At 34.9% G+C, this 24,440-nt stretch overlaps 1 protein-coding gene across 6 annotated transcripts in view; it reads left to right on the plus strand.

Annotated features, from left to right (window-relative positions):
- Positions 1-24,440, plus strand: part of PHF14 (PHD finger protein 14) — a 155,108-nt gene that overhangs the window by 19,355 nt on the left and 111,313 nt on the right. For all 6 annotated transcript variants that reach the window (XR_003073554.3, XM_015281402.3, XM_015281401.3 and 3 more), the window contains exons 5-13: positions 3,160-3,319; positions 9,483-9,594; positions 11,650-11,787; positions 13,630-13,776; positions 17,535-17,805; positions 18,338-18,444; positions 19,651-19,746; positions 21,317-21,420; positions 22,089-22,220. Coding sequence is in view for 5 of the 6 variants with exons in the window: in XM_015281402.3 (XP_015136888.1) it covers positions 3,160-3,319; positions 9,483-9,594; positions 11,650-11,787; positions 13,630-13,776; positions 17,535-17,805; positions 18,338-18,444; positions 19,651-19,746; positions 21,317-21,420; positions 22,089-22,220 (1,267 nt within the window). In the remaining variant the exon portion in view is untranslated. The remainder of the gene's footprint in view (positions 1-3,159; positions 3,320-9,482; positions 9,595-11,649; positions 11,788-13,629; positions 13,777-17,534; positions 17,806-18,337; positions 18,445-19,650; positions 19,747-21,316; positions 21,421-22,088; positions 22,221-24,440) is intronic.

Consider the following 24,440-nt stretch of genomic DNA (forward strand, 5'->3'; position numbering starts at 1 on the left):
TCCTTTCCTCCAGCTCTTATGGACAAGATTGTTCTGGTGTGTTTGTTTCAGGCAGCTTAGGATCACACAGCCGTTTGCTCACTCCACCTCTCTTTTCTGAGGGAATGATTGAGAGAATTAGAAAATAAATGAGTAAAAAGGTAAAACATGGATTGTGATAAAGATGATTTAGTAGGATAGAGAAGGAAGGGAAAATAATACTGATAAAAGAATATACAGAAAGAGTGGTGCACAGTGCCATTCCTTGCCACCACCTGATCAAAGCCCAGCCAGCCCCCACGCAGCAGCAGTGGCCCACCCTGCCCATCTTCTGCCCCACTTTTATTGCTGAGCATGACTTTATGTGGTATAGGACATCCCTCTGGTCAGTCTGGATCAGCAGTACTGGATCTGTCCCCTCCCAGCTCCTTGTGCACTCCAATCTCCTTTCTGGTAGGACAGCATGAGTAGATGAAAAGTCCTTGGCTATGTGTAACAACTAAAACATTGGTGTAATATCAACGTTATTCTGATCTTAAATCCAAAATACAGCACTGTACCAGCTACTGGGGAGAAAACTAACTCTGTCCCATCTGAAACAAGGATGTCAGCCCTTAGTGCAAACCTATTGTATTTTCTCCAGCTAATGACCATCCCTTTTGCTGCTTGTAACAGTAGGATATTTAGGTCTTGCTGAATGACAGGGAAAAGACTAAATGCCTCCTTGTGTCTATTAGAGATCTGGAAGTCTTTAAAGCTGTCACTAAGACAGTTGTATGAATTAGGAAAAAATACTTGAGTTATAAATCCTCATGAGGAAATGACCTAGATTTGTGGTGTTACAGAAAAAACAATTTTGAAGTCAACATACATGCTAAGGGTGGAAATAATTACAACTAATGCCTGTAGAAGTTTACTAGGAAAAAGGAAGAAAATATTAAGTATGAATGAATGATAAGGGTAACTAGGCAAATCCTTCAGAGTGAAGATATGACACCATTGTAATTTTAGTAGACTAATGACACTTTGTTGAGAAAAGCAAATCTAATTACACTTGATTGTAAAAGAGTCAGTGTATGGAAGAAACTAATCTTATTTTGCTTATTGACTGATGACAGTATTTCTCCTCCTGTAGTGTTATGTAATTTTTAATAAATGTATTTAAGTAAATTTTTAAGTCCTACAAACTGCTTTTAAAAAGTCTAAATTTTTCATCAGCTGTATGATATCAGTGGGCTCTGTGTTTGTACATTAGTGTAATTTTTTAATAGGAGTTTTACTGGCAGTTATTCAATATTGTGACGTTGCAACTTAAAAAAAAAAAAAAAAAAAAAAAAAAAAAAGAAGCATCTGCAATGCTCCTTAAAGCTACTAGGGCACTAAAGAAATTCAAATCAGTTTATAAATGAGCTAGTCAGTATTTTATGTACCTAATGCATCTTGTCTGTGGATGCACTTCTGAGCATTATTTGTCTTTTGATTCTGGAGTACTTTGTACTATTAAAAAAAGAAATAATCATACTTCTGTCTTAGTTTAATACTTATTGATGAACCTTATGCTGTAATGGAGAACTGTATTTCTTAAGTGGTACCTATAGTGTTTATGATTACTTCCTGAATGTAGTTTCGAACTATTATCTCTGTTGCTGTCATAAAAAGGGTTAGAGCACTGTTACTGTTTTAGTACAGTCAGTGGAGAACCAAACTAATAAATTACATTGCTACTTAATTATAAAATTAAAGGATTTAATTGCTCTGCGAGCAAAGTTGCTACTTGATCACTCTTATCTGGCAAACAACTGAATTTAATCTTTCAGTAAGGTTTCTGCTTTAATGTTGACAGTGAAATTCTTTTCTTGTTTTTTTTCGCACTGAGCAGCAGATAAATATTCAGTGTGGCATATGTGGAAGTATAGTTTTTTGGTGATAAGCTTTATGAGTTTTCTTTTCTTTGTCCTTTACAGCAGTAGTAATCCCACTCTTACTGTTGTCCAAAATTGAAGTGACAAGCTTCTACCTCATTTTGAAGAACTGTTTTCCTAACCTTACGGTGATTAAGCATGCACTGACACCTTAAAAAAAATAATAATAAAAAAAAATACACTGAGTATACAAAAAAAAAAAGAATTGAGACACAATGAATAATAATTTAAAACCAGCTAAAAATTATGATGATGATGATTGATGAATATATAAAAACATTTTTAAGTGAAGTGGTCTGTCAAAACTCAATCTGTGCTTGTCAAATAATACTCTGATTTTTAAAGTTACAAAAGGTCTTAGATTTGTGTCAGGGGTTTTAAGAATACGTTTGTTTTTTCCTAGTGTGTATGTTCTTTTGCTGAATTGGTTATTGAATGTGAAGCAGAAAAGTGGAATGGATATTTGTTGGCTGCATACTGCTGGCATGATCAACTCATTAAAAAAAAAAAAAAAAACAAAACCAAAAATGTTTAGTTGAGGGTAGTGAGAGGGAGAAAGATAGGAATGTCTTGAACCTTGGACATGCTCTCAAACCTTGAACCTGACCAATAATACACATGGACAATACACATGCATGCTGCTAGTGCTGGAGAATTTTAGAAACCAGGTTGTAATTTCATAAAACAGTTAATTCAACTGAAAGTAGACTTTTCAGGGTGCAAGAAGAAATGTAGATACGCAGAAGATCTAGAACTGCCTCAGTCGAGGAAAGATGTGTAAAAGATCTGACAGGATTTAGTGTCTAAAGATACTAAGAAATAGCATATTTCAGTATTTTAGAATTCAGAAAATTAGAATTTCTTAAATTTTTCCTTAGATGTTATGTTTAACTTGAAATATATGTATTTAATTGAAAAAATGCTTTATTTCTTGCTCAATCTTTGTGGATTGATTTAAGACTAAGTTTTTTTACTTCATTATGAATAGGCTAAAAGAACAAAGTAAAGTAAACCTTTTTCCTTTCATTTTTTGATTGCAATCTAAGACATTCCCATATAATATATCACATTTTTTAATTAGAACTTCTGTAAAAATAGAAGTTTTGCACTAAAAATTACTCTTGCAAAAATACTGGATGCTTTCTTGGAATTTTCATTGTCATTAAATTGTATGTATATTTCCTGCTGAAAATCCTAACTTAGAACTGTATGCATACTTGTCTTTCCTTATATTGTCTTCCATTTTTTATGTGTGAAGGTTGCTATGGTGTTGATGGAGAGAGTGATTCTATCATGAGCTCAGCTTCAGAAAATTCCACTGAACCCTGGTTTTGTGATGCATGCAAATGTGGTGTCACACCTAGTTGTGAACTATGTCCTAACCAAGATGGGATCTTCAAGGAGACAGATGCAGGCAGGTAAGCCTGAAGAAGTGACATTTTAAATTGGGTATCAGTTTAAATTTAAAAGATGGGATTTTTCCCTTGTCTGTTCCGATAGGCAATAGGGTCATAAATTAAGCTGTTAATATCCTCTTTCTCAGTTCGTTTTTGAGTTGGGTGCTCACTGGATAGTCACTCAATCTTTTTTTTTTGCACGCCTAATGTTCTTCACACCAGTTGGAAAGATGCTGTCTTAACCTGAATTTGAGCATGATGGTTTACTGATGTATAAGCAACAGATGTTTCTAAGTAAAGCAATAAATCACCACTGTAGGAAGTGATAATACCTGTTATCCAACACGAAATCACTGTGTATTTTATGTGTAGAGATGTCTTACTGGATATAGTAGATCTTTCTTATGCAATGTTTTCCTTTTTTTTTTTTTTTAGTATTTAAAAAATAAATTAATACATGGGTATTAATGGTAACTGATTTTCTGCAGTAAAGAAGAGAGCAGAGTTATCAATTATGTCTGTTTTTTTGGCTAATGTTAACGAATATGTTATTATTTAGATCATAACAATTAAGTTATCTTTACAATTATGTAAGTTGCAGGTTTGCAGTGATGTAAAACTTTCAGACATTTGATATGCAGGATTGTAAAAGTCTGCAGACATCTTACTGATGATTGTGGATGAATTGGAAAGAATTCTGTTATTCAGTGTTAGTACAAATGTTTTAAAATTCAGAAATTTCAGTCTCCTACTGTGAAACCTTTCATGTTATTCAGTGTGAATTGATAGACACATTTCCATTTACAGCAAATAGCAAAATATAACCATATCCTTGGTCCATATACTGACTTGTAATGGCCTTTGCAGTTTACAGTTTTTTGTACTTAAATACAAAGAGTCATGCTTAGATGACTGTGAATGTCTTGTAATGTAAGCCAAAACATTTTTTTTCCCATTCATGTCTTACACAAACTTGTACTATTGCTGATACTGTAACGAACAAATCCTCTCCTCATTAAAAGATCAGCAGAGCTCTGGATAATAGTTTGGAAAGCTTTCTTTGACATCGTCTTTCGAGAGCAACTACCTTCCTGCATTGGATATATGTTGAACTCAGCTTCTCAATTTGTAGCTGAGATGTGTTTTACAGATATAATTGTTAAATCTTTTCCTCAGTCCATGTCTTCTACGTACATCTTATGAGAGGGAGCACTGAAAGTACAATAAAATAATGTACTGTTAATGAGTGTAATATATATAAATGAGACAAGATTTGCAGTGAGCAATTTTGACAATGTATTTGAAGTTGTGCTTGTTTTAAAATTTTTGGGGGGTTCCAGTCCTCAATTTCTGATTAGTCCATCTTTCTTATATGTTCGTTGCTCCAGAAATAATGTCTCCTGTTGATTTTCATGGAACAGATAAAAAGAACACAGTAATACTACTTGATAGAGAAAATTCTCAGCTACAAAACAGTATTTTTCAATATAGTCACCACCTTTAGCTATGCATTTTGTCCAGCAGCAAAGACCAGTTTGCACGTTGTACTTGTAAAATTCTGTACCAGCGGAGGTGGCCCACTGTCATCACTGCTGAAACGCCACCCACCGCCTCACTGTGCTAGTATCCACTGCGTGGTCTCTGCAAACGTTAAGCAGGCGTTGATATATAATGGATGCCATTTCTTCTGCATAGTGAAATTCAGTGATGCATCTTAGCCTCCAATGCGTGTAAGACTGACCCTCTACTGCCATCTGTTGGCAGTGTCTGCACAACATAAAATGTAACAAAATATTCACCGCAAGGTTTGGGTTCTACTGCCCTTCTTTGGGTTCTACTGTCAACTTCCACCTCTGATATTCTTGACCAACATAATAAAATAGGAGGTATTACTTTTAGAGCAGCTCCAGTATAACTGTTACAAAGGTTAAACAAATTTTCCTTCTCTATTCTTTAACAATGTTGCCGTGTGGACAAAATTCAGTTACTAGAGGCTGAAATCAATTGTCTAACAATTAGTTACTACTAGAATTAGTATCACTTGGCAACATATGTTTCAGTCTTTTTCTTCTGCGTTTTTCAAGGTAGCTTAAGTGCTACCTATGTAATTTCTCATATAATTGTAATATAAATTACATAACATTTTAAACATTATTGCTTGAAGTTTCTTATAAAATGGTAGCATGTTTTTGTTTGATGTAGAAGTGTTTTATCTGTGATTCTGATACTTTGTGCAAAAGCACATACCTGCTTGGTTGACTGTGGACAGTAACATGTCAATTTATAATCCCTGCTATTGTATTTTTGTGTGTTTGGATAACATGATATGGTTGTCATGAGTAAGTAGAGTTTTACTTTCCCAGGTGGGTAGGTTCATGTATTAGAAAAAAAAAAAAAAACAGCGCTAGCCAATGTAAATAATACTGTTCTCTCTTTCTTCTATCGCTTGTTATTAAATTTGAAATCATTAGGGAATGGGACTGCGCAAGCTATGGATGTATGCTTTGTCCATTGCTATGTTTCTTTATATGCATCAGTGGATGGAAATTGCAGTAAAGTGCAACCAAACCTATTCCGTTTCCCTTCATAATCAAGTTAGAATTATTTTTTTGTTCCTACATGAATCATTAGAATAATTAGGTGCTTAATTTCTCAACAGAAGCCTTTTCACATTAACCTCTCAGTTTCATGAGCATAAATGTGAATTTATGAAATTTTATTTCTCAAAATGCTATTAACAAAGAATATGAATTCTGTCCTTGTTATAGTGTAGAGTTTTTCTTCTTCCCTAATCAACATCTGTCATCATTGCTTCAAGCAAAATGGATGGTGAAGTAACAAGGAAGATTATTCTTCTTTGATTACCCAATTTGTCTTAATTACAGTCTTCTAAAACATGTGCAGCTAAACAAATGAGTAGGAAAATATTTAGAACTGGTATTAAAAGCAGCTGAAATTGCTTCAGCTGAGAACTTGACTGATTTCTTTATGTTTTTTAGTAAAGATTCAGGTCTGAGTTCATGTAAACGTGGCTAAAGGAGCGAGGCACTTGTGTGCCAATCACACCAAAATGGTAGTTTACATCTGTAATACTGTAATACTTGGGTGACATGTACTAAAACATTTTGAGAAGGTCAATATGAAGTAAGCAGCCAGCTGTTGGGTTTACCATAGATAAACTCCTACCGAGTGCAGCAGCATTTAATACACCACTGGAGCATGAAAAAACTGTGCAAATTAAATTGAGAAGCAGATGCTTGGAGAAGATGTGTATCTTTATATTGAACTTTGGAGGATAAGTTTTAAGGCAACGAATATCCTAAACTTACTATCAAAATCTTCAACCAGAGCCTTGTTTTCTTTTTTTTTTCTTTTAAGAATAGTAATTGTATGTGACTTTCTTTTATGCTAAAGCATCTTAAATCAATGGAAGTGTGTAGAAAAGAAGCCTCACAGAATTTACAAGACATTTATTAACATCTGAGCAATCTCTGTATTTCAAGGTTACAGATCTTGTTCTGCATGTGGCATTTTTGGGGGGCAAAATTAAAATTAGTATCTTGATTTCTTTGTGAAAAGAATAGGTTGTGTGTTCATGAAGATATTTCTTTTAGTAATATTTATTTAAATACAAAATCATGCATGTGTACTCTTTTTGTAAAAGTATATCAAGTTACTGTGGTGGTTTAGGCTAAGCTACAGCCAGTTCTGGATAAGTTAAGGAAGGGCAGTGTGGGAATCATAGGCTTGCCAGTGTGACTCCCATCTATGACAAGGATCATAAGGAGGATCCAGAGAACTACAGGCCTGTCAGCCTGATCTTGGTGCCAGGGAAGGTAATGGAACAAACCATCTTTATTGAAATCACTTAGCATGTGCAGGGTAGTGGGGAGGGGTCAAGACCAGCCAGCATGAGTTCGTGAAAGGCAGGTCCTGCTCAACTAACCTGATTGTTTTCTATGATTGAGTGACCCCCCTGCTGGATGAGGGAAAGGCTATACATGTAGTCTCTACCTAAACTTCAGCAAAGCCTTTGGTGCTGTCTCTCACATTTTTCTCCTGGGGAAGCTGACAGCCTGTGGCTTGGACAGGTACACTCTTTGCTGGATAAAGAACTGGCTAGAGGACTGGGCCCAGCAATAGTGGTGTATGGGATTAAATCCAAGTGGGAATTGGTCACAAGTGTTGCTCTCCAAGGGTCAGTACTGGGGCCTGTCCTGTTTAATACCTTTATTGATGACCTGGACAAGGAGTATGAGTTTGCAGATGACACCGAGTTGGGAGTGTTGATCTGCCTAGGGATAGAAAGGCGCTTCAGAGGGATCTGAACATGCTGGATAGTTGGGCTGAGGCCAGTGAGGTGAACTTCAACAAGACTAAGTGCTGGCTCCTGTACCTTAGCCACAATAACCCTAGCGATGCTACAGGCTTGGGGTAGAGTGGCTGCAAGACTGTGTGGAAGAAGTGGACCTGGGGATGTTGGTTGATGCTCAGCTGAACATGAGGCAGCAATGTGTCCAAGTAAGCAAGAAGACTAGTAGTATCTTGGCTTGTATCAGAAGTAGTGTAGCCAGCAGGACCAGGGAAGAGGTCATCCCCTTAATCAACTCTGGTGTGGCTGCATCTTGAGTACTGTGTTCACTTTTGGGCTCCTCACTATAAGAAAGATATTGAGGCCCTGGAGTGAGTCCTGAGAAGGGCGACAAAGCTGTAAAGGGTCTGGAGCACAAGTCTTACAGGGAGTGATGAGAGAGAACTGGGATTGTTTAATCTGAAGAAGAGGAGGCTCCGTCAAGACCTTATCGCTCTTTACAACTACCTGAAAAGAGGTTGTGGCAAGGTGAGGGTCAGCCTCTTCTCCCATGTAATTAGGTAGGACTAGAGAGAATGGCCTCCAAGTTGTGCCATGGAAGATTCAGGTTGGATGTTGAAAAATTTCTTTTCTGAAAGTGTGGTCATGAGCTAGAACAGACTGCCCAGGGAAGTGATTGAGTCACCAACCCAGGAGGTGTTAAGATATGTTTAGATGTTAAACTGAGGGATGTGGTTTAGTGGGGAAAATATTGGTGATAGGTGAATGGTTGGACTAGGTAATCTTAGAGGTCTTTTCCTCTTGGAGGTTCTGCAATTCTCGGAGAGGAATATATTGTCTCCTTTGTTTTTGTGGGGAAGCCGACAGAGGATGAACTTTTCTTGTAGAACCCTAGACTATTCTCATTATTACGTGTTCAATTATGTTAAGGTAGAGTGTTCTGCTTTTGTGTTGGAGTATTTATATTGAAATAAAAGCTGTCGTGAACTTTCCTCTGTTTGTACAGCAGTAAGTTGAGTATCTCAGCTTGTTCTGTGACAGCTAGTATACTGTCAGCTTTGGACCATGTTATTTAAATACAAGGTTGTAATTCATCTTTAGTTCTTATTGAGTCTTTCATAAGTTACAGTGTTCTACTGTGGATGCAGATAGTGCTAGTGAAATCCATGACGACAAAGTAATGCAGCAACTGCATCTAAATTTATATTTCATTTATATATTTTTCTGGTTTATTTTTTTATGTTGTACAGTGTATTTATCATCTGGCATCTCAAACCCATATGATTAACAATAGTATAAAAACTTCTGCTTTCAAATATGCGGGTGAAAAGAGTCATGTTGAATACAGTAGAATGAACTTATTGATGCTAGGGCTTTGATTAGATTTACTAACCAGTTCCTTAGAATGAAGTGGATTAATGGCTTGTAGGTAGTTTTTACTGTTACAGGGATTTTTCTGTTAACCTATTGCTACATGTATAAATTTGTAACTCCAAATTCACCTCCACCATCTCACCCCATCAGTCTGTCTAGGCTTTGTAGGTAATGTGAAAATCTTAATATACTTTTCCTGCAGCATAAACAGTGATGTGAAACACTACTTAGGAACCATCAGAACAGAATGTGATGGTAACCTTGCTGTTGATCCAGACAAGCAAAGCAATCACGGTTGTACCAAAAACTGTTGCTGCTATTCATTGTTAGCTTTTAAATTCCAAATGCACTTTCCCTCCCTGCTTCTAATGTATTTTCATTTAGATGCTATTTTTCTAGCATCTGTGTCGTTTACATGGTACTTAAAAATCTGCAAATGGTGAGTGTAATGTGGGAACAAAATATTGATAACAGTAACCTAATTTATTTGCTGTTTAGGTGGGTCCATATTGTTTGTGCCCTCTACGTTCCAGGAGTGGCATTTGGAGATATTGACAAATTGCGGCCAGTAACGCTTACAGAAATGAATTATTCAAAGTATGGTGCTAAGGTAAGTTTAGAAGATATATGCTCCATACAAGTAGCTTTATTTCACATTTTTATGTAGAAATAACATGTTTCCAATCTCATTTTGTGTTTATAGCAGTGAGATTTAGGAACAAATATGTGATAAAGTTCACTTTTCTTGTAGCTTTGCTCTTCCCTCCCTTTTTTTTTTTCTTATACCTTTTCTTTTTTATTGCTATTCTGTGTAATTTCTGTCGCTGTCTCTCAGCTTCCCTTATTTTTTTTACACAGGTGTCAGTTACCTTCTTTTAAAGTCAGTTAGTGGCAGATTACCAAAATGTGGATGGAGAGAGAAGAGGATTTATGGGATGTGAAATGAAGGAAAGGAAATTGAGGTGGAGGATTTGAGGATTAAGAAAGATACAGATGTATATTCAGTAAGAACTATTTTAGGTTCTTTGTAATCATAAACTAGAATGCATAGGGTTGCTAGAAAGCAATATTAACCTCTTTCCACCACCAGCACCAAAACAACATAAGAGTATGGGACTCCAAACCTGAACGGAAAAAAGTCTCTAATACTAAAATGCTTTTTTTATGTGTAAATATGCTAAGTCCTGGTCGAAGGTGGTCATACACAAAACATACAGAAAATCATTGTAAAGGGCAAAGGCCAGCACTAATTTGCTTAATATTGTTGCTATAGCCCTGGAGACATTGTGGAGATTCTATATTTTCTGGGCTAACGTAAGGAAAGATAGCTGTGCTACTGCTTCTCTAATGCTTAATTTATGCATTGTAAATTTCCTAGGGTGTCAGTTTGTCAAGTTGAATACGAAGTTAGAATATGTAATAGCTGTTTAAAAATATAGAAACTTTAAACGATAAATTAAAACACTTTGGCCTGTGTGGTACTTCTCTGTATTAGGAGCACAGTCAACATGAGTGCACTGGAGTATTTAACATTGCTTAGAAATGTTCGGTAACTTGTTCGCCTTTTTTTTTTTTTTTTCTTCCTTACAAAGTCTTATAGCCTTATTGTTGCAACGAATCAGACATTTTCTTTCTATTGGCATTATAAGAGCAAGGTTTACTGTGAGTAAGATGAGTGAACTGCGCGTATGAGGATTCATTACTCTCACAGAGCTGTAAACTCTCCCTATTTGCTATATCAAGTATGGAAGTTACAGCTTACTTAGCTAAATTTCCCCCTGGAGTATCAGTTTAAAATTATAATCTGTGATTCAATTAGTTTATTTTCTGTTATGTGTTTTTGTTGCACAGATAAAGACTGCCTTTTAAAGGAAGTGTATGCAGTGTCTTGAGATTCTTCTGTCGCTGAATTTCATTTGCAGTTCCTCTCTGTTGTTGTTTAACTATCTGCAAGGAGATAATTTCTGTGGGTGATACACAGCTTTGCTTCATACTCAGTGTGTGAGAGATTAAGAAATGCATGACTGTATAATTTTAGGTCATCTTTACGCACTGGATAGCAGTGCTGCTCCCATTTGCTTGTTCCTGCTTAGACACTCGTTGCTTTAGTTTGGTGGAACAGCTGTTCAGTATGAATTTGTGGTGAATCAGACCAAGAAACTAATCTGTCTGAAAAATAAGTTTATATTTTTTCCAGGCTACATTAGTGGATAACAATTTACTGTGTTCAAAACAGCTATGCTTAGAATGCATGTAGCCAAAGCCTTAATACTGCGTTTATGTGAATTGTAAACTTATTTATTGATATTTACATTTCTGTGTTATTTTTTTCTTCCATTGTCACACACTGGCTCCTCACTCATAGGTTATCAAAAGAAAGTTATATAATTATCTTTGGCTTTCAGTCATTCAGAGGATATAAGTTCATCCCATATGTCTTCAGATTGTTTAAGCATTTTTCCATTGCTTGTTGAAAATGAGGTCAGTTGTTGGGGTTCGGTATTGGTGAAACTTTAAATATTATTTGTTAGTAACGTGCTTGGTTCCTGGCACTGGAGTAAACTCAATACTGTCTGATATTTCTATGTAAGAAGTAAATTATGAAATACTAAGCAAAACGCACCTGCAATACTTGCTGTGACATTTTCTACCTTTTTTTATTCAGGAATGCAGTTTTTGTGAAGATCCTCGTTTTGCCAGAACTGGAGTATGCATCAGTTGTGATGCTGGGATGTGCAGAGCTTATTTCCATGTGACCTGTGCTCAGAAGGAAGGCCTTCTCTCAGAAGCAGCGGCAGAAGAGGTAGTTCTGATGTACCTATGGAAAAGATGCAATCAAAGGGTTGCATGAAAAGCCTGTGAGAAAGACCTGAAATGCTGCCCTTTTTATTCACTATTTCAGAGTAAAGTTGTAGGCGAAGCAAAGGAACTGTCCAGAGAGGGCTCTTTGTTCGTGAAGTTCTCCAACTCTGAGCATCTTTTGAAATTATATGGAAAAATGAATAGAGAATGTTATACAAAAGTCAGCTTAATATTCTGTAGATAAATGAGTTCTAAATCTGTTTGCTGAACTTCACCTGGATTGATGCTTCACAGTGTAGTATAGCATTCTCTGTGTTTCACAGACTGTACAACTGGCTCAAATGTCTTAAGAAACTTAACTGCATTGCTATTTTTTGTGCATTTCTTCCAGTGTTTCCTTCAAATTGTGTATGGCTTTCCTTGTAGAAACAGTACTCTGAGGACCTGGAATCCATTGCAAACATTTATAACTTACTGATAAATTTTTAATCCATGCTTTTACCAGTCGTCCTCCTTTTAATATAATTAAAGCGATCCCAATTGTCAAACTTCATTCTGATTTTTATCATTTTGATTAAGCCTGTCATGTTTACATTTGCACAATTTAACTTCTTAATGCCTTAGGAAGTATGACAGGCAACACACTTATAAGCACTACCTGCACTATTGACACTAAGGCTTTTGTTTATGAAAAAAACAAACCACCTAATGGTGATTCTTAAAGGGATCACAAAATTGTGTGTTATCTGTGAGACTGATAAATAGGAAGATTGCAGTTACCTCAGTGTTTCTTTGCCTAATAGATTATATGAAATGCTGATTCTTCAAAATCTATGCAAAGTTTTTCTAGGCATATAGATTTTCCTTTTTTTTCACTGTAAATTTTTTTTACACATTTTCTGTAACTAAAGTATTTTTAATCAAGACCTCAAAAAATCTCATTTGAGGGAGCTGCTAATTTTTTAGAGCAAGTTGTTACTCACTCTGAGAATCTAAATCAAAATAAAAGAATCTAAATCAAAATAAAAATTTGTAAGGAAAACCTACAGAACCTACAGAACCTTTATTATTCTGCATATTGTAGGTGGAGTGAAGGAAAGTTTGGTAGACTGATTATTTTATAAGATTTTTATTACCTAATGTAGGAAGACTGCTTCAAGTTTTTCTTAATCTCTGTATTTATTATGATGTTTCTGCAGTTTTGAAAATATGCTGGCAATGAAATGTACTTCTCAAAGTGAATCTCTTCTTGGCTCAGATATTTGTAAACTACTTGCAGTGTTTGCATATGCTAAAAGCTGCTATAAACTTTCAGCTGTGATAATGTGCAAATCTGATGGAACTAAGAAGTAGAAATAGGAACAAAAAAATAATCTGAGAGATTATTAATCAGACAAAAGTCACTGAAAAATCATTTGAGGCAATGAAATATATTGACTTTCATATTATTCAGTTGTCAGTCCCTTGCAGGATTTTATGGGAAAGATGACACAATGAAGCAGTGAGAAGTTAGCTGTAAATATTATATGCGAAATGCATTTGCATTTTTTTGCAATTTTTTGGGGGGGATGAGAAAATAGTGCAGAGATGAAGCAGCACTGAGCTAACTGCTTATCTTAATGCATTTAAAAATGTTCAGGGTCATGCAGTGAAAAAGATGGAAAGCCCCTTTACATGGTAAATTATATCAACGTGACAAAATTGATTTAGAAACATACAAGCTTAAAAAAAAAAAGGTCTATTTGAACACATGATCTGTTGGCACAATATCTGTGCTTTTTAGAGCCTTTTGACATTGTATGTCTTAACTTTTGTTCCTTCTCCTTTGTTTTCTCTGAAACAGGATATAGCTGACCCTTTTTTTGCTTATTGTAAGCAGCATGCGGACAGGTTAGACAGAAAATGGAAACGGAAAAACTACTTGGCATTACAGTCTTACTGTAAAATGTCCTTGCAGGAAAGAGAAAAACAGCTCTCGCCAGAAGCTCAGGTATTATATTTCTTACACAAATGTATCTGCTTTAATCATCCATGCTAAACAAGAAAGAAAGGAAGAGGATGGGTAATTGTTATTGTTGTAGGGAATTAAATGTGAAATGTATTGATGGCACGTAGTTCACATATCAGTGAATTATATGCAAGTTTGGGCTTCTGAGAACTATTCTCAATCAACTTATTGTCAGCTAGGAATCTAACTGAATTGACAAATCTTATTTGTTTGCCCAAAGATGGTAATTACATTTTCATTGTGATTCATAGATTTTTTTTAACACTTTTTCTGGAGCTAGACAAGAAAAAGTTATATTTCTCTATCATTATTCAGTGAAAATCTACTTTTGTTTTCTGTCATAGTATTTTGAAATTAGCTGAAGTTTAGCTAGCCTGGAAATTTTCCTTGCTAGATGACTTTTTCACTTACTGTAGGGCTTACTGGAATTTTATGTGCAGGTGTTTTGTTTTGTTTTATATGTATTAAGTATTTCATCTGTACTACCGAGTAGGAGATACTCGAAAGGCAGTATCTGTACCTCTGTCTACTCAGTGAACCATACAGAACTGTTACTCCATAAGCTCAGCTGATATGTTGATACAAAAATTTCAGTACTTTCAAGGGAATCTGTGTACCTCAGTGTGTTTAAATGTGTGTAGTTATTTTTTTCCTTGATCTGAGAAATTTGTAGCCTACTTGACTTTCACTACTAAGGCTGCACTGAATTCTGTGGACAAATAGTTGCTATGTAGAAAAGCAGCTTGTCATTTGAAGGAATTGTGCCTAATTTGTTGTTGGCCTTGGCAGATGCTTTGTAAATAATGGAGGAGTGAAATTATGGAGAGAAAAAACTTTTTCTGAACTTAGAACTGTAGTATAATAACCAGAAAATAAATTTTCATATGATCAAAATCTTTATTAAAAATAAAATAAATATATATTTATAGTTCTTCAAGGATATTTAAATTGGCAAAGAAGATTTAAATTTAAAATGACCCATGCATTTGAGAATGAATATGAGCAAACACTGTCACAGAAGAATTCTGAATAAATTTCTGTGAGGCATTAAGCCTGGGTGTGACATGATTGAAAACAAGTTACATAAATGTGTAGTACTCTCAGGTCTCAATTATGTGAAATATCACTGTGTGGTGAAAACATCATTATGTTGGATAGTATTCATATCATTGTGGTAGGTATTGACTGTGCAAAATTAGTGTGGGTCCAATAGGGCTCACGCTTGCTCTATTTTTAGGCCTTTGGTTAGAGCTCTGCATTTGTTATGTGGTGCTGCTAATGCTAGTAAGTTCCCTGCATTTTCCTCTCTTCCTGTTCTTTCCTCCAAAGCAAGATTTCATGAGTATGGAATTTTTATGAAATAACTGTTTGAGTGGTTCCTATGCATTTTTAGAACAGCAAAGGTTTCTTTAATACATACCAGAAATGTTTGACTGGGGAGTTGACACAAAGTACATATAAAGTCATATCTTGCACTTGAATACACATACACACATAAGCTTTAAAACTCGCATGGAAGTTTTTATTAAGTAAGGTTTCCAAATATTGATAAATGAGTATGCAGTTGTACAAATAAGTTGCATGTTGCCATGAAAGTGTATTTTTGTGACTCATTTCAAGAGGAGAAAAAGGTGGTGCTTGATGCTTTCTGACCCTGACAGGAGTAGCTGAGCTAACAGTTTGGCAAGTTCTGTCTCTCTAAAGAAGGAAAATCCTTAGAAAGAATATAAGTTATACAACTGTCCAGGTCTACTATTGATTGCTGGAAAATATTATATGTCGAAATACTTGCTTTATATCAGTAAAGGAAACATACGTTACTTGAGTAAAGTATGTAATTCAAAATTACTTAAATCCATTCTTACAGTTAAGAATTTCACTTAAACTAGTCAGTCTGATCTGTCAGCTATTTCTGGAATTGGGCTCTGAGAATACAGTTGTATGATGTATTAAATGACCTCAAGACTTTCCAAACTGAGCACATCATCAAGTAAAGAAGCATCGAAACCAAGGAAGATATAAGCCATCCTTGTTCGTTCTGGTGAAGAATAAAGCAAGGTGGTAAATGCAGGTGGATCTCTTGCTTGTTGCTTTATGTTCAAGATAAAAGCTCTTGGGCTTAAAACTGGCCTGCAAGGCATGTTTCTCATGTTTCGTGGTCATTAATTGTTCGAGACCTAGTAAGGTAATGTATTAAACTGCATCTCTAACAATACCTTCAGCAATGCTGTTTGTGATCAAAGGTGTTCCTTATGCATGGCATATGTATAAATACAAACTTTTTTGCTTTTGTCTCAGGAGTATTTCATACCATACGGTGGGGTAGTCAGATTGGGTTAGCTGCTTCTTTATGCTGGCAAATGAACAACTTCTAAGTCATAGTCAGCTGAAGTTTTGCCTCTGAAGGTTTGTATATTGATGTCATTTTCTGCCAGACTTGCTGCTGCATAGAGTTCCCACAAGACAGTTTTTTCCAACTGTCAGCAGCAACTTGATTGATCTGGGTCTGATCTCCCAGATGGTTGCAAATATACAGATGTCATCAACAACATGTATTGTGAGCTTCTGCTGATTTCAGTTCCCTTTGGGTTAAGATTTTGGCAGATTATAATAAACTAGTTTAACATTGTAAAGAGAGAGGGCATTGAAAAAGGAGTTCCTACAAAAGAATGTCATATATGGCAGAAATACTGTTCAGCAGATTTTACTGCTTGCATAGATCTCAGAATCACAGAGTTTGGAAGGGACCTCTGGAGATCATCTAGTCCAACTAACCCGCTAAAGCAGGTTCCATACAGTAGGTTGCACAGGAAAGCATCCGGGTGGGTTTTGAATACTTTAAGACATGGAGAGTCCACAACCTCTCTGTGCATATTGTTCTATTGCTCCATCACTCTCAAAGTAAATAAGTTCTTTCTTATGTTTGTATGGAACTTCCTGTGTTTCAGTTTGTGCCCATTGCATATTTTGTACCTGGGCACTGCTGAAAAGAGTCTGGCTCCATCCTCTTGGCACCCATCCTGTAGATGGGTGCCAAGATCAATAGTCTAAGTATTGATATTATATTATATTAGAGTATTGATATTAGATCAATGCTCTAAGTATTGATAAGATTCCCCCCCCCTCAGTCTTCTCCAGACTGAACAGTTGGAGGTCTCTCAGCCTTTCCTCATAAGGGAGATGTTCCAGGCCCCTAATCATTCTTCTCGTCCTCTGTTGAGCTCTCTAGAAGTTTCCTGTCTTTCTTGAACTGAGGATCCCAGAAATGTACACAACTCTTCCTATGTGGCTTCCTATGTGACAGAGTAGAGGTGGGAGGATCAACTCCCTCAACCTGTTGGCCATGCTTAATGTATTTTTGACAGGTCAGCCAAGGTTTTTCCCAATGAGTTTTCATGGTTCCATCAAATTATCATTTTTGGAAAGGATTGTCTGAAAACCAGCAATAATTCATGTTAATGAAGTAATCTCATCAAGGAATCTGTGAAATCCTCTAAAACCTACTGAAATCCTCTAAAATCTGGTATGCTTTTTTGAAGTAAAATCAAATGTCTGCTAGTGTATATCTTGAGTATTTCTAGTGTATTTCTTGAGTCAAAATGTTGTAATTAAAACAGTATTTGTTAGATTCTTTAGTTTTTAAACTGAAAATAAGATGCACTCTTTCAGAAGTATTGGAGCTCAAAAATGATTTTGAATGGTTCCTTTATATTCTTAATTCATGGAAGTTTTTGTTGTAGGCTCGAATCAATGCCAGACTACAGCAGTATCGTGCCAAGGCAGAGCTGGCTCGTACCACCAGGCCACAGGCCTGGGTTCCCAGGGAGAAGCTACCACGACCACTCACTAGCAGTGCTTCAGCCATTCGTAAGCTTATGCGCAAAGCTGAATTAATGGGAATTAGTACAGACATTTTTCCAGTTGATACTTCAGATACTAGTTCCAGTGTTGATGGAAGAAGAAAACATAAACAACCAGCCCTCACTGCTGATTTTGTCAATTACTACCTTGGTAAGGATCAAAATTGCATATTCTTCTCAGAGAAAAATAATCATTTTGCTATATTTGTACTTTTTTCTTGTATTTCTTTGTTAATAGGCAAATAGGAATTATTTTTTCATTTTTGATCAGAAACCCTATTGTCCAATATACAAAATGTTAATGACTTTTCTTTTTGAGGAATTTTGGGAAAAGAAAAACATCTTTCAAATACAAACAGGTAGCAATGTCTTTTCTAAGAAGGGATTGGAAGCTTAGGTGCCTTTAGTACCTTTTTTACGTTTTTCTTAATGTGGAATGGCATGTTTTTGACTGTCCAGTAGATTTGCTGATCAGAGATCACCATTTAAATAGGTTTTCTAGGTTACTGTATGCAGCAAAAAGTAAATGTTAGGATGTTCATTCTGCTGAGACTGTATAATAAGCCTATAATTGTGTGCTTTTTTTAATGGTTTTATGCTTTTGGTTGCCTCGCTTTTTTTCAGCGTGTAGAACTTGAAAATATAGCCAAGGCTAGAAACTAATGATTTTTTCTTTTAAATAGAGAGAAATATGCGCATGATTCAAATCCAGGAGAATATGGCTGAGCAGAGGAATATCAAGGACAAATTAGAAAACGAGCAAGAAAAGCTTCATGTGGAGTATAATAAGGTGAAGAAAAAAGGATAATAAACCATTGTATTGTTTAATATTGCTACTATTAACTTCGATAGCATTTCACTTTGCAAACAAAATAAATTAGAAAGAAAAATAGATAATATTTGGTCTTTAAAGAAAAGTAATATTTAAAAATATTCTTTTAAAAAATTTTCTATGGTTATTGGTCCCCCACCTCAGTATACCAGCAGAGTCAACATTTCCTGTGCACTGGTTCTTTAACTGTCCCCACAGATAGTTCTTGTAAGAAATTGCAGACAGAGCCCTCTCCTGAGAGTGCAGTCTTAAGGCCATTCTTATTTTTGTTCTTTATGTGCATTTCATTTGAGATTTTTAGACAACTGGTTTACAGTCCTTTCCCCCCCAAAATTTCTAACATAGCAGTTGTGCATTAAAAAAAAAAAAAAAAAAAAGTTACATGTTTTACTCAATAATTATAATTTCTGTAACATTTAAATATTTTAAATAGATCATAGAAATACATTTGTAACAGATGATGTTACAATTCTTGCTCAATTCAGGATCCTATCAACTGATGGTTACTGGTATCAAAAGATAGTGTTGCTATTAACCCTTAAACTGTTAGGTATGTGTTTTGAGTGAGAATATATGTAAATGAAGCAGCAGGCTCTTATGAATTGCTGAGTTTGAAGGGAAAGGGAGACTGGAAGAGGGAGGCTTTTATTCATGTTAATTGATTGTATATGCTGCGTAGTTACTTCCCCCCAAAAATATCCCTTTTCTTCTACTTGGATCCTTCTAGTAAATTGTTTCTTCAGTACAGTGAGTGAAAGTTCTTTGGTATGGCAATATAGAGCTTTAATTCATTTTTATGGTTACTTATTATAATTTTGCTGCTTAAGTGGTAGGGACAACGCGTATATTAATACATTGCTGTATTTTAAGCTTTACTTTCTAGTTGTATTTATGGAACCTTCTTTTTATGCTAAAATGCTTCAGATCATCGTCTTAAAGCAGGTGGCTGTCCACATTTTCATTTTAAATTGCTGAATGATTGCAGTGATCTCAGCTATTTTGAGATGCATTCCATTTTCTTTTTAATTTAAATTTTTTTTAATTTTTTTCTAAAATTTTTACTTCCAGTGAAGTAATGCACCTTTGATAGGTAAGAAGTTAAAGAAATGTTATTAAATATACCTTAATGATTTCTCTTTCCTGTTTTTTCCTTTAACCACTCAGCTTTGTGAATCCTTGGAAGAGCTACAAAATATGAATGGAAAACTACGAAATGAGGGACAAGGCATTTGGGCTCTGCTGGGTAGAATCATTGGACAGGTTGGTTTTATTTTGTTTTTGTAGTTCATAGGTGAACCCAGTTTTCCAGTTTCCAAGAATGAACTTTTTTGGTTCTATCTGTCACTTTTGTGGCCAAATAAATTGATTTGATCAGACCTAGGCTTCACTCTGGGGATGTTTCCTGATTGAAATGTATAGACTTCTGCAAACCACCTACTGGAAATCTGTAGTTTAATTATGTTGCTGTAATAGTGATCTTGTTTGCAAAAATTCTTGTGTTTGTTAGAACTGATTGACCTGTCATCTGTGAGAAACTGAACATGAAACACAAGTTAATCCTACTATTTTTTGTCTCAATGTTGTCTTTATTTACTGTAGGCTTCAAATGTTATGAGAACTTGATGGCTTATATAAGATGCACTATATATATGATGTTTTTCAAAGTGGACAGGTTAGAGTATTTGGTCAAGTGAATATAAAATGTAGGAGAACAGAAGATTTTAATTACTTCCTGTTGCCAGTAGTTACCTTTTTGTTCCCTTTGGTACACATGGAGAAAAGAGAGAAATGTAGATTCTTACAGTGTTTATGTGTTTGATATCAAAAGTATTAAATGATAGTAGACATCTCAGCTTTCAGTGAGAGGTTGAAATTATTTCCTCTTACAGTTTTAAAAGAGATTGAACAAATTGTTCAATGTGAAAATGCAGACATACAAGAGGATCATAATTTTGTGATGACTTTTGCTACTGCTTAGTTTGCGGTGCTGTTCATGAAATGAAACTTAGCCTTTGTTTGTGAAGCTATAGTTCATACTATGTTGGTTGTTCTTTTTTTCCTGTTCTTTTTGTCAGCCTATCGTTCCTACTTGTGGAAAAAAAAAAATACTTGAAACAGTTGCATCTCTTGGATAAGGATTTCTTTCTCCATTTTAAGATGGCTTTGAAAAAAGTATTCACAAATATATTTCCTGGTGCAAGTGTTACCAAAAAAAAAAAAAAAAAAGAAAAAAGAAAAAAGGAAAAAAAAGTAGAATTCATTTGCACAGCTTGCATGACTTTTTTTCCAGTTGGTTGAACAGATGCAGACCCACGGGGCTGCTAAGAAATGACTTTGATAGATGGCTGCTGTCTGGGAAGCCAGAGTACTGCGGATTACTAGAAATCCGAAGAGAATCTTGTCTGCTTTGTGGAAGGCTTGGTCCAATAAGATAATTTTTCTAATTAACCTATCGAGCACCAATGTAGTAGGGATGTTGGATGAAAAGCAAACTGTCTTAGCATTATTCTGTCAGTTTTGTGAATTTTGCTTTCCTTATTTCCACTTTGTAGACCTATGCATATTTGTCCATCCTTCTGTCTTAAAGCTTGAAATATTTTTTTTAAATGCAAGTAATTCATTGTGCTTATTGAATTGAAAAATGAGTATAATATTACTTTAGCCCAACATGATTTTGTAATGTAAATGCCTGTAGTTGCTTTTGCTTGTAAAATAGCTGGCTAAGCCATTTCCCGTTTAGTCTGAGTCCTGTTCTTCGTGCATTGAGATTGGAATGGTATTCTTTAAAATTCCCAAGACTCATTGTACTGCGTTTGTTCAAATCCAATAGAAATTGAACATACCTGCAATTTTACGTGCTCCTAAAGAAAGAAAACCAAGTAAAAAGGAAGGAGGAACACAAAAGACATCTACGCTCCCAGCTGTGCTTTATAGGCAAGTAATAAAGTCTTGACAGAAATACATTTTTTATTAAGTTGTAGTTTCAAAAAATTAGTAAGAGAAAATAGTTTAAATTTTGATTACCGAAATGCTTCAAAGTTGTCTTAAATGCTTTACTTCTGAAGGCTATGTTCAGGAAACAATCATTTATCTCCTTAGCTACCTCAGTGAACTTTTCCTTTGATAGCAGTGCTTTAAGAATGAAGGTAACTTTACAACTGATAAAGTCTTTTTTAATTTGTGATACAAATTTTTTTAACTGGTTGTCTTGTGTTTTTCAATGTAATCATCCGCACTGATGATTTTGCAAACAGTGCTGCTACTGTTTAGTCACAGTTTTTGGGTGCATAATGCACCTATTACATAAGAATATTTACTTTTTATTTATGGACTGTAAAATGCTTTGGGATATTTTGTTTTTCAAATTTCCCTACTTGTGCTTTGTATTTTTTTTTTAAAGTCCTTAACAATTAGATTGAAGATCTCTTTATTGCTAACTATATTAGGTGCCTTTTATGTTTTACTGCATATAGATAGAAGCTCCATAAACATAGTTATGCGCTTACATGTAAGTAGTTGCCACATGCTGATACTGAAGCTGTCATTTGTTCTTTGTAATTTCAAATGTAATTATAATGTTTTTCTACTTCCTACATTAAAAGTTGCGGAATTTGCAAGAAGAACCATGATCAGCACCTACTGTTACTGTGTGACACTTGTAAACTCCATTATCATCTTGGCTGTCTTGACCCACCTCTTACAAGGATGCCCAGGAAGACCAAGAACAGTTACTGGTAAGAGTGCTTTTTGGTGTTTTATCTTACATTACGTCTGTACTTAAAGTAGGACCTAAACATGAACTAGCCAGCAAATTCTGTTTGTTCTAAATTTTGCTAAGGTGTGTTATTTTATTTTTCAGCATTGATGACTGAAGGTAAAATGTAACGTGGCAAAGATTTCTCATTAGTAATCTCATACAAATAGGTTACTGCTTTACTTTTCTTAGCTTTTGTGTTCTGTGATTATTGACGATGATATGTAATAACAGTAGAAATCACAGGAAATAAACAACTTGGTTTTGTTTGTCTCAGGGCCCAGATACACAACTCTTCTGTCTAGATCTTTAAGAAAATACTTGTAAGTAATTAAAAGTAAACTTGTTAGTAGTAGATCATTTTATTGCAGTATAGGGGATCATTTGGGTTAACTCTGCCTTCTGAATGGCAAAATCATATGTCTAACTGTACTTACTATTGTCACATTTCCATGAATTAAAACTCTTTTTGTGGGAGTGGAGCAGAACAAAAGCTACGTGTTATAACAGAGAACTGATAAACTGTAGAGGTGCTGATTTCTAGTTATCATAAAATTAGTGTAAATTAAGTAAGTAAACTTAATAATTTGAGATTTACTTTAAAGGCTGAAAAGCATAGAAAGATTCACTCTATAAATTTTTTCTGAACATAATTTCCCTTGAATTATTCAATACAGTCTATGATTGTGGACTTCTGGCTATTTTGAGGAAATTCTAATCATATCTTTGGTCAAATTAATGAAGCAGTTACATGGAAGTTTTTTACAGGATGTTCTTGATTTTTTTTTTTTATTTTTTTTCCCCTGCTTTTTAACTTGAGTTGAAAAGACTTGCTAACATCCATTTTTCTCTATAATTCTCAATAGATGTTAAAGACAGAATAGGACAGGTAGCACACGCTGTTCAAAGTTCTGACTTATCTTTGTTGTTAATTCATCCTTCACTTACACCTCAGATCACAAAGTTTGCTTTTACTTCTAATTAGCTAAGACTTATTCAAGGGAGTGAGATTATAGCAGACAAATTGATCTGTATTGATTGCATTCTTTTCATCATTTACATGCCTTTATGTATTCTTTTCAGGATCAGTAGAGAGCATATTGAATGAACCCTTAATCTAAGTTGGAGTTCAGCAGGTTTTCCCCCCCTGCTGTTGTGAATAAATTTTTAATCTTTTGATTAAGCAATGAATAAAAATGCAGATTTTTTGATGTACTTTTCAAATATTTCTATAGAAATATTATGAATTTAAGCAAAAGGATTAAGTAAGAAAATGGCTATTATGGGAAATTCCTTGAAATGTTAGTCAGGTTGAAATATTTTATTTAAAGTGATTAAAAGTATTTACTTTAATCCACATTGAAAACAGGAAATAGTTGAAACTAATTTTCTTTTTTTTTTTCCCCATTCCATTATCACTAGTAATAATTATTTTATAATTACTAACCTAAGCCTTTATAATGTTTGGCAACAAATTAGCTGTCATATAATTTATACCTATATATTTATTTAATCTTTGGTTGGTTTAGCATGAGTTTATTCCATGTGCTTAGCCCTTTTTTTGGGGGGGGGGGAATACCAAATGATTCAGCTTATGTGCGTGTCACTGTGTGGATTGGTTAATTGCTCTTTATTTTTGTCCATTTTATGCTCACTGTTTTATAGGAATTTACATTGCAGCTTACAAAAATGGATTTTAGAATTGTTGAAATAAATCCACTATTAAATGTAAGAAAAAGATGAAAACCTTGGTAATGTTTAAGGACTTTTCAAAGTATTTCTTGGTGTCCCCACTTCACAAAAATAATTTCAAAATGTTCCTTGTACTTGTTTTATTGGTAATGTAGGCCTTAAGTTTTTTATTTTTATCTATTTCTAGGTTAAAATATATTTTCATGCTCTTATTTTCTAAAACTGTGAGAAGGCGGCACTCTTTGGTCTTAAGGTGCTTACCCTAAAATAAAATGTTTGTGCATGAGGCTCAAAACATTTTGTGGTGTGAAAAGCAACTTGTATCCGCATTGTGGAGTTATGGCTTTTGTAATAATACCATGGTAGTGTTATCTTTCTTGATGAAGGGAAATGTTTTTTTGTATGACCAATACATAACCAGATGTCTGAAGGTTTGAATAATGTCATTTTTCAAGGGACTAAGATGTTGCAGTGCCTTCATTTAATTTTTGTATTAATTTGGCATTTA

This window comes from Gallus gallus, chromosome 2 (genome assembly GCF_016699485.2).
Source record: "Gallus gallus isolate bGalGal1 chromosome 2, bGalGal1.mat.broiler.GRCg7b, whole genome shotgun sequence".
Lineage (NCBI taxonomy): Eukaryota > Metazoa > Chordata > Aves > Galliformes > Phasianidae > Gallus > Gallus gallus.